General features: G+C 40.3%; 1 protein-coding gene across 15 annotated transcripts in view; it reads right to left on the reverse strand.

Moving 5' to 3' along the window:
• PIAS2 (protein inhibitor of activated STAT 2) overlaps positions 1-10765 on the reverse strand; it is an 89745-nt gene extending 78980 nt beyond the window's left edge. For 8 of the 15 annotated variants that reach the window (XR_013758729.1, XM_079108768.1, XM_079108772.1 and 5 more), the window contains exon 1: positions 10581-10765. Coding sequence is in view for 10 of the 15 variants with exons in the window: in XM_079108768.1 (XP_078964894.1) it covers positions 10581-10604 (24 nt within the window). In the remaining 5 variants the exon portion in view is untranslated. Of the gene's footprint in view, positions 1-841; positions 951-10580 lie in introns of all 15 variants that reach the window. The other 7 variants (XR_013758730.1, XR_013758731.1, XR_013758732.1 and 4 more) reach the window with 2 other exon arrangements.
• Between the last annotated feature and the right edge of the window lie 206 nt (positions 10766-10971).

Consider the following 10971-nt stretch of genomic DNA (forward strand, 5'->3'; position numbering starts at 1 on the left):
GAACACTGGCAATCCCAGAAACTCAGGAGGTTAGGGCAGGAAGACCACAAGTTTGAGACCAACCTGAGCTTGGCAAGACCCTGTCTGAAAAAATAAAAAGGGCTGGTGATGTGGCTCAGTGGTAAAAGACACAAGGCTATGGGTTTAACCCCCCGACGAGGCGGGGGGATCAGTACATGTATTATTTTACAACTTAGTTACAGTAATCAGGCTGTGTAGTTTTAGAGAAAAGATACATAGCTCAGTGGAACAAAATAGAAAGTTCAGAAATTGAATCACTCAAGTATGCCAAACTAATTTTTGACAGTTATAAAATGTGTAAAGATGGTTTCAACAAATGGTACTGAAAACATCTATAGATTTAAAACAAACTTCCATCTACATCTCATCTTCTACAAAAACTAACTCGAAATGAATCAAAGACAAATGTGAAAATTACAAAAAAATTTTAATGGAAATATCTTTAAGATGAAGGTCTAGGCCAAGAGTTCTCAGATTTGACACTATAAGTGTAATAACAGAAAAATTATATATTGGGCTTTATCAAAATTAAAACTTGTACTCTGCAAAAAACCCATTTTAAAAAATGAAAAGGCAGTCAAGAGGCTCCGAGAACATTTGCAAACTACATAACTGATGGAGATGAGTATCTAGAATATATTGGGAATTCTCAGAATTCAACAGAAAAAAACAAAAATTTTAAAAAGGACAAAAGACATGCAGAGACACTTCATCAATGGGGATATAGAGATGGCAAATATGCATATACAAATGTTTAACATCATTAGCCATTAGGGAAGTGCAAATTAAAACCTCACTAAGTTATCACTTAGATACCTACCAGAATGGCTAAAATGAAAAACAGTGATAACACCAAATGCTGGCAAGGATGTAGAGAAACTGGATCACTCCATACATTGCTGGTAGGGATGTAAAATGGTACAGCAACTCTGGAAAACATTTAGCAAGTTCTTTAAAATCTATACATAAAACAATCAGAAAATGCAGTAATTGTACTCCTAGGCATTTATCCCAGAGAAATGAAAGGTTATTAAAAAAAAAAAAAAAAAACCCTGTGCATGAAACTTGTATTCATAACTAAGCCAAAAACTATTAACTCAGATGCCTTTCCATAGATGAATGATAGTAAATTCATACCACAGACTACTACTCACCAATAAAAAGGAACAACCTGTATATACACACATAACAGTCCAGAAGAATTTCCAGAGAATTCTGCTGAATGTAAAGAGTGAAAATGAAAAGACTACACACTATATGATTCAATTTATGTAATATTCATTTTGTTTTGGTACCAGATATTGAACTCAGGAGTGCTTAACCACTGAGCCATATCCCCAGCCCTTTCCTGGATGTTATTTAGAGACAGTCTTGATGAGTTGATCAGGGTCCCTAAGTTGCTGAAGCTGGCTTTGAACTTTCGATCCTCCTGCCTCAATCTCCAGAGCTACAGGCGTGTGTCACCACGCCATGAACAGATTCATGGTTCCCAGAGAGTAGGGGTTGAGGGATAGTGTACTGGAGGCAAATACATGTGACTAAAATATACTATGAGGGATTATTAAGGGGATAAAAATAGTATCTTGATTGTGTCATTGCACTACAATTTTGCAAGATGTTACAAATCAGGGACACCAGATAAAGAATACACGGAATGTCTCTATTTCTTACAACTGCAAGTGAACCGACAATTATCAATTAAAATAATTTAAAATTACAAAGACCAAAAGTATCCGGACTTAAATTTTTTTTTAATTCAACAGCATGATATTCACATGAGATAAAATCAAAATAAAAGAACACAAATGTAGAGAGAGGGAATTTTCAAAATCAGATAAAATTAACTGTCCAAAAGAAAAATAATCTAGATACGTTAATTTCCAACAGTATTTATTACAAAGGCATTTCTAGGTACATATTTAATACTTAGAGTAAAAGTTTCAGGCTGGACAAGGTGATGCAGGCCCATAATCCCAGAGGCTTGGGAAGCTGAGGCAGGAGGATCGAAAGTTCAAAGCCAGCCTTAGCAACTTAGTAAGGCCCTAAGAAACTCAGCGAGACCCTGTCTCTAAATACAATATTAAAAAGAGCTGGGGATGTGGATAAGTGCTTAAGCGCTCTGGGGAAAGAAAGAAGAAAGAGAAGAAAGAAAGAAGTTAGTTTAATTCAGTAGGAAAATATAATAAATTTAAATTTTCAAGTCCTAGTAACAATTTAACATTTTTAACAGTTGCTGAAACTACAAGACATAACTAAATAAAACAATTAGAAGACAAACATACCTCTTAAAAAAAAAAATAAGAATTTAATGACATAATTAAAATACTAACAAAAATTATAAAAAGTAGCTGGGCACAGTGGGGCATGTCTATAATCCGAGCAGCTCGAAAAACTGAAGCAGGAGGATCAAGAGTTCAAAGTTAGCCTCAGCAACTTAGTGAGGCCATAAGCAACTCAGTGAGGCCCTGAGTATTTTGTATTTTGTCTCCATATAAAATACAAAACAAGGGGCTAGGCTGGGCGCAATGGCACACACCTCCAATTCCAGCAACTCCAGAAGCTGAGACAGAAGGATTACAAATTCAAGGCCATCCTCAGCAATTTAGCAAGGCCCTAAGCAACTCTGCCAGACCCTGTCTCTAAATAAAGAAATTTACACATGCCTGTAATCTCTGCAACTCAGAAGGTTGAGGCAGGAGGATCTGAGTTCAAAGCCAACCTCAGCAACTGAGCAAAGTATTTGCTCCATAAATCTAGAATGAGTTACTATTTCTTAAAACAAGAAAAACAAAGGTAGAACTCTTACAAAGAAAAAATATAACCACTAAAATAAATTCCACAGAAAACTTCAAAGTCAAGGAAATCTCCCAGGATGTAAACAAAATGTCAATATTCCATTATCGAGTTATCCAATGTTCACCTATTAGAGGAGTCTCAGAGAAGGACTCAGGGTGTAGATCAGTGTAGAGTGCATATTTAGCATGTGCCAAGGCCCTGGGTTCAATCCTTAGTATACACTTGTGTGCACACTTCTCCCAAAAACACAAAGAGGGGAAATATTATCAAAGTATAAGGTAATTCTCCAGCCCTAAAGATTTTTAGAACTGAAAACATTCCAGAAAGAATGAAAACAGGCCCACCACTAAAAATTCCACAACACCAAAAAGAATGGAAGTCAACAAAGACTGTAATCTGCAAGGGACCTCTCATTAACAATGGGTGTTTTAGGGCTGGGGAGATAGCTCAGCTGGTAGAGTGCTTGCCTCGCAAGCACAAGGTCCTGAGTTAGATCCCCAGTACCACAAAAAAAATAAAAAATAAAAAAAATGGGTGTTTTAAATTCCTGAAGCAAAGTTTTTGAATGTCTTAAGAGAGAAACTGTTGTACTATCAACTTATACAGTCATGCTCCACATAAAGACAATACAGTCAACAATGAACTGCATACACAGGAGTGGTCCATAAGATTATGAAGGGGCTAAAAAATCCCCATTGTCTGGTGACTTCAAGCCATGATAACATTTCAGCACAATGTATTATTCAGGTTTGTGGTGATGCTGGTATAAACAAACCTACTGCACTGCCAGGCCATCAGCTGTATAAAAGTATAGCACACACAATTTTGTGCAGTACATACTACTTGAGAATGATAATAACTGTTACTCTTTTTATACTTAACTATACTCTTCATCATTATGTGAAGTTCTTTTTAAATATTTTTATTTGTTGATGGACCTTCACTTTATTTACTTATTTATATGCAGTGCCTCACACATGCTACGCAAACACTCCACCACTGAGCCACAACCCCAGCCCTGAAGTTCTTAATCTTACTGCAGTTATCAGTCTTTTTTTATAGTGCTTCTGAATCTTGAAATTTTTCAGAGTGCCTGAAGATATTTCCATTATCTTATAAAAATTGCAGGGTTTTTGTTTTTTTTTTTTTTCACCTTTTTCATTTGACGTTTTAATTCACCTGGAACTGATTTTGTACAGTGTAAAGATCCAAAAGCAGGTTTTTCTAAAAAATAATAAATCGTCCCATCACCTTTTATTCAGATACTTCTTAATCACTATTGTAGAGTACACTTCTACTTATTTTTTAAAACAGGTGCTTCCAACAGTACACTGTATTATGCCAGCAACAGTGACACACACATCTCTTGCTTCTCCATCTCTTGACTGCACCATTTTCTCTTGTGCTTGATTTAATCGCATGTTCTGTTCATTGTAGACCTAAAAGCAACAGGGTATTCCATATGTATGTATAAACACCATACACCTTGGATGTATAGTAAATTCTTGTGAAAGCACATTCTACAATGTTTACATAAAGATGAAACCGCCTATGGATGCATTTCTCAGAATGTATCCCAATGTTAAGCAATATATGACTAATCCTATATCTAAGTCTTCAATGAGGAATCAAGGTAAGTCATTTTCAAACATTCAAGAACTCAGGAAATTTATCACTGGCATATCTTCCTCAAACAACTACTCAGGGCTACATTTCAGTAAAGTAAAGAAGACATATAATAAAAAGACATGAGATCCAAATAAGAACAGACTTTATCCAGGAGTACAAATGTAAAGTAATCCCAGGATGACAGCTAATAAGAGGCCTGGAAAGCAAACTTCCCAGTAAGAAAATAAAGGACAAGACTTCAGAAAGTCTACAAAATAAAGTGGAGTTGTTACAAGATGATATCACATTATAATAATAAATTTTAAAAATAATTTCACTGAGCTCTCTCACTCAAGCTTATCACTGAATTCCTTTAAGGACCATAGACTTAATAGCATATAAGTTAAGTTCCTTTATGGTTCTATAGGGACTAATATTTATGTCAACATACATACTTACAGGACAATTATTAGTACCCAATTTCTAGAATCTTCCTGTAGACACACGAACGCAAAGGGGGAAGATGTGTGAAGGGAGAAGAAATGATGGGAAAGGGAAGCGTGTTATCTCTTTCCCAGAAAGGCTAGAAACTGAAGAGCTACTATCAAATTCATAGATTAAGAAACAGATAATTGACGATTACAAAAGTTAGAAATAACCAGTAACAAGATTAGAAATAAAAATGCAACTGACAAAAACCAAAGTGGTAGGGCAGGTAGAAAATGACCTAAATTTCTTATCTACTTCAAGAAATAGTGCTTAGAATTTAAAAAACAATCAGAATAGGAAAAGATACTTGGTATTTTTTACTTTTGAAATTTATCAGGGGAAAAAAGATTAAAAGCAGTTACAAAGGAAGTAGGGTAATTAAATGGAAGAGGAACTTTGCTTTTTGAATCTTTCCATACTGTCTGCACAAGTATTTCTTTCACAGACATAGACATACAGAGAAGGAAAAGAGTTAAAAATAGTCTTAAAAAGTTTTTTCCAGATTAGAATCAACTTGTTTGTCCATGTTCATACAATTAATAATCATCAATTCTTGATGCTGAAAAAAAAAGGTACTTCCTGTGACATAATAAAGATCGGTAAGCTGATCTGTAGAAAGCCAAATGGAGAGCTCTGAATATTTATGGTAGGTTTATATTACTTTCTACAAAGTCACAAAGATCTTATTTGTAAAAATCTGTATTTGAAACCATATTTACAAAACGTCTAGGAAAAAGCTATGTTTCTAGTGGATTCAAAATGAGCATTAATATAAAAGTTTGGACTACAATACAAATTGACTTCACTCATCACTTTTATTCAATTGTTTAATTTCATAAAATTCAGTACCTAGCTGGGCATGGTACAATTAGAGACAGTGTCTCAAAATAAAAAGCAAAAATGACTGGGGATGTCGCTCGGTGATAAGAGTAGCCCTGGATTCAATCCCCAGTACCAAAAAGGCCCAACTCTGATATTGAAATTATGGTAAAACGGCAAACTTACCCACTTTGGCAAATTGGTTTACCCAGAGCTATGAAGCAAGTCATAATCATTTGCTCTTTCATGAACTCAACTATACACCCAGACTCTGGCATGCAACTTTACACTCTTTTTCCAAGTACAAACAGAGAATAAGCTCTCAATCTATGAAAGAACAAGATAAATAATACAGGAGATCCTTTCAGGAAAAAAAAAAGTCACTAAAAAAGATCCCCATCCCCACTGTTGAGTGTAAAGAAACAGGGAGAGTGAATTAACCAGGTTAAACAATAGCAAGGACCTTTATAAGAATGACTGCTACCAGTAACTCACAGTATTGAAATTATGACAACAGGAGGAGAAAGACAAGGATAGAAAAAATTTGCTCCGGCTGAAGAGGTGTTTTTGAGGCTCCAAAACCCAACTGTTGGGGCTGGGGAGATAGCTCAGTGGGTAGAGTGCTCGCCTAGCAAGCACAAGGCCCTGGGTTCGATCCCCAGCACCACAAAAAAAAAAAAAAAAAAAAAAAAAAAACTATTCTGCCTCTCCACAACTCCTGGGCTTAGCTCTTCTATACTATTTTGAGGGGAGGAAGCAAGGCAGCAATGACAGAAATGCAGACCATTAAATCTTGTGCCACATTAATGCAGAGCTAGATAATTGACAAACTTGTCAATTCACAAACTAGTTAACCCTCACTTTAACTTCTAACAACACAAGAGCTGTAAACAAGAAGCTGGCGAACTAAAAAATTTCTTCTCTGGCCGGTTTTTTTTTTTTTTTTTGGCAGCACTGGGGATTGAATCCAGAGCTTTATGCTTGCTGGGAATGTGTTCTACCACTGAGCTACATACCCGGCACTGTTTAAAATTTTGAGACAGGGTCTTACTAAATTGCCTAGGTTAGTTTCAAACCTGGAATCCTCCTGCCTCAGTCTCCTTCAGAGCTGGAATTACACGAATATTCCACTGTAATCCAGCTTCTCTGACACCTTGAAAGTCTTTAACACATGACACAGTATTATAACCATCTTTGATTTCACATGCCACAACTTCCCTTTCCAGAGAACTTCCTCCTCCTTTCCCTCAACCCATCAGGATGATCTTCTAAGTCAGGTTTGTATGCTATGTCTATTAACCAAACTCTGTGGATCAGATTCTTTCCCAGAAGAATAGGAAGAGAGGTGGACTTGGTACTCTACTAGACACTAAGACTGAAAGGCTGCAAAGTGTAGGGCTGCCACACTGACCTGTAACCAGACAATCTGCTATTGGCTCACACAGAAATTTCTCAAAAACTGAAATTGTCAAGCAACCCTAAAGGTTCTTCAGGGATTGCTTCATCAAATAAGCCTCCCGGTTGTCACTAAAACACACAGAAGGGGCTGGGGATATAGCTCAGTTGGTAGAGTGCTTGCCTTGCAAGCCCAAGGCCCTGGGTTCAATCCCCAGTACCCCCCCACAAAAAAAAAAACACTGAATAATCTTTCCCAAAATTCCCAACCTCCAGTACAGATTCAGCAGGAGTTCCCATTATTCCAGTCCTTTACTGATTTGCAGGGAATGACCCTGAAGGGTAACAAAATACTCCCAGCAGCAATATCGACAGCGTACATGTGGCATCCAGATCAACTGACCACTTCCTGCCAACAAGACAGCTAAACAATTACTGCTCATAATTTGTTCTGGTTCTATAAATTAATTATCTATTACTCTGACCATCAGAATATATTCTGAACCGAGACCTTCATTTTAAGAATCCTAGATATTTCTTCCCCTTTAAGTAGTTTTTTTAGTCAGCTCTCCTGTCTTCCTTCTACCATTATGTCACGTAAGAAGTATGTGATTTATCATTTAATTTAGTCCATAAATTGTGAAATGATGGCTAGGAGTTCCACCTAGACCCAAGGTACCTGAACAAAGCAATACAGCAGGGGCTCTGAAGAGTAAGGACACTAAAATTAGATGACTGAGGTTAAAAATTCTAGCATTTCCAGGCTCAAACTGTGACTTACTAAGGTTACTTAATCTCTCTGTGTCTCAATTTCTTCCTAGAATTATGAGAATAAGAATGTACTGGGCTGGGGAGATAGCTCAGTCGGTAGAGTGCTTGACTTGCAAGCACAAGGCCCTGGGTTTGATTCCCAGCAAAAAAAGAATGTACACATGAGGTAGCTAAACCAGAGCCAAGTATGTAATAAATACTATATCATAATGAATATAAGCCATCATCATCACTGTTTACAGTGGGGAAAGTTGGGGTACAGCTTATGTTTAAGTACACAGTAACACCAATCTATTCTGAGAAGCTAACCCAAAGAGAAGTAGATAACACTTTCTGCTTCTACTCAGCCAGTACCCTCCCCCCTCCCTGAAAACTCTCCTAAATCTGCTGGTTGCCTTGATGCTGAACTCTGGTAACTCTGACTCAATGGTTAACAGAAACAAAATTGAGCCACAGAAATAGAAATATACAGGCAAAGCCCTCACTGGGGAAAGGAGTAACAGCTCGCAAGTGTCAGGTTGGCTCCCTGGAATAAGAGAAAGGACATTGCTTTACAGCCTACTTGCAGGGTGGAGTTTAGATATGTTAAGAGGCTTTAGGTGTGCTTCCACCATCTTTGTTAAGTCAGGACCCTGACTCTATTCATGTACCTCGTATGGTTTCAGGATGATTGATAGATAAATGAGGCACATTTGGTATATGAAGTTAGAGGGACCTCTTGACGGCTGTGAGCCAGGAGTGCATTTGCCCTTTGTTTCTACTAGTACAACCTAATGTGAATTAAGAAGGGGACCATCTTCAACCAAATGCAGGGACATGCAAAGATAGTTGATGTATAGGAAAAGCTGAAGTTAATCCACAAAGCAAAAGAGAAAAAGGGAGTAAGGGAGGCACAAAGAGGAAAAAAAAAATCTCTGATTTCTGCCACTTGATACTAGTTCCACTCCAATCTAAGCACTGACTGCCCTTTCTGCCCTATACAGATGAAGTTAATTCTCTGCTTTATATTAAGCTTTTACCAAAACTTTTATAAAAGTCAAATATGAGCTAGGCCTAACGGTGAATGCCTGTAATCTCAGCAGGTTGGGAGGCTGAGAAAGGAAGACCACAAGTTCAGCAACTAAGGCCCAAAGCAACTTAGTGAGACTGAAAAATAAAAAGGGCTGGGGATATGGCTCAGTGGTTAAGCACCCCTGGGTTCAATCCCAGGAACAAAACAAAAAAGTCAAACACAAGTCCTGGAAAGTTTTCACCTGCCCTCTTGCCTGCCTCCCCCTGCCAAAAAAAAAAAAAAACTTGGAGGAAAAAAGTTGCATCCACCTTTTACTGTTACTATACAAAAGGCAAGACAATTCTGCAGACATAAATAAATTTAACTTCCAAGTTCAGTATTCTCAAACCTCCTAAGCTAATGCATGAGTTTATAGAGGTGAGGTGAAGGCCTGCCACAGGTGTTAAGAGCTGTATAGCTGAAGCTCTGAGCAACTTAAAACCCTTAAGACATATGAACTAGGAACACCCTTCACCACGTTGAGGTTATGTGGGTGATAACATACACCAACATACTTTTCTCTTCAATGGAAACCAATTCTTCTTGAAACCGAAGGGAAAATGATAATGTACTTTTGCCGATGCTCCAATGAACTACCAGGTGACCAGGCCACATCTTTCGCCCACACCCTCCCCATAACAATAAAATACATACAAAAGTGAATCTTGCTGGATTCTATGAAGTATCCCTAATATCACACGTGTTTCATGCAAACTGGTGGCAGTTTATTTTAATTCACACTCATCTCTACTTTGAAATTTTTTTTAAATGAGGACTTCTATCTGTAAATATCCCAAAGTATTGCCAATAACTCAGAGATCCGTCCAGTTCACTTTTCGCAGTTTTATCACAGTTTTGTTTCAGTTACGGATTCTCTGAAGGTTATCAGTCCGGTGGGGAAAAATAATCTTTTTCCATTTAACCCCACACAAGCCCATTTCAAACCCTTACTACATAGAGGTATCAACGATAAATGTATGACCGTATTCTAGGGCTAAGAGGAAACATTTTTTTCAACAGCAGGAGTGCACAGACCACATACACGGACTTTGCAGATTTCTTACCACTACACTAATACCAAGGTTTAAGCTCGATCACGAATGCAGTGTTCCCAAAAGACCAAGCTTCTCTCCACTAAATGGGAAGCACGGGTGGGAGGAAGAGGCCTTTTCTCGTGACAGATCTGACTAATCGGTAGCATCAGCCATAAAAGCAGGAGAGAGAAAAATTCCTAAACGCCAACTTCACGTCGCAGAAAACGGTTCTCCACCAAGTGAGTAGCGAGTATGCGGGCTTCTGAATCGCCACGGACACCTTCAACCCTTGCCAAGGTGGGGACCAAAAGCCGCTGCCCTCGAGGCGTGGGGTCGGGTCCACGTGCCTCCCGAGGGCGCCCGGCCCCCGCACCAGGTGTGCGGCCCGGCGCCCGCGGCCCAGGCCAGCCGCCCGCGTCCTCCGCCCGCTCGCACCCCTCCCCCGCGCGCTCGGGCCCGCTCGGTCGCCGGACGCGGGGCCCGGCCAACCGGCCCCCCCGAAACGAGAAGGCGGCGGCCGTCGACGCTGCGCTTCCCCGCCTCCCTCCCCACCCTCCGCCGCGGCCTTCGGTCCCCGCTCCCGCGTCCCCGCTCACCCTCAACTCTTCGAAATCCGCCATTTTATACCACCCGCGGGCGCCGCCGCCGCTGCCGCCACCGTTCCCCCTCCCGCTGCCGCCAACAACGCCGCCGCCGCCACCACGGCCGCCGCCGCCTCCAGCACCATCCTGCACTGGGCGCCGCTAAAGACGCCGCGGCCACCGCCGCCGCCGCCGCCGGGCCGTCACGTGACCGGCGCGAGAGCCCCGCCCCCTGTGCGCCGGCTGCGCCCTCCCGCTCCCGCCCCGCACGCTTCCGGCGTCGGGGCCGCGGCCTGGTCCCGCTGGGCCGCGCGTCGCCTTCCTACAGCGTGGACCCCCACGGGCTCTCTAGGGCGCTGTCGCGTTTGCTGGGTTACCTACGGCCCCTGGGGTGGGCCCGGCCTGG

This window comes from Sciurus vulgaris (genome assembly GCF_902686455.1).
Source record: "Sciurus vulgaris genome assembly, chromosome: 13".
Lineage (NCBI taxonomy): Eukaryota > Metazoa > Chordata > Mammalia > Rodentia > Sciuridae > Sciurus > Sciurus vulgaris.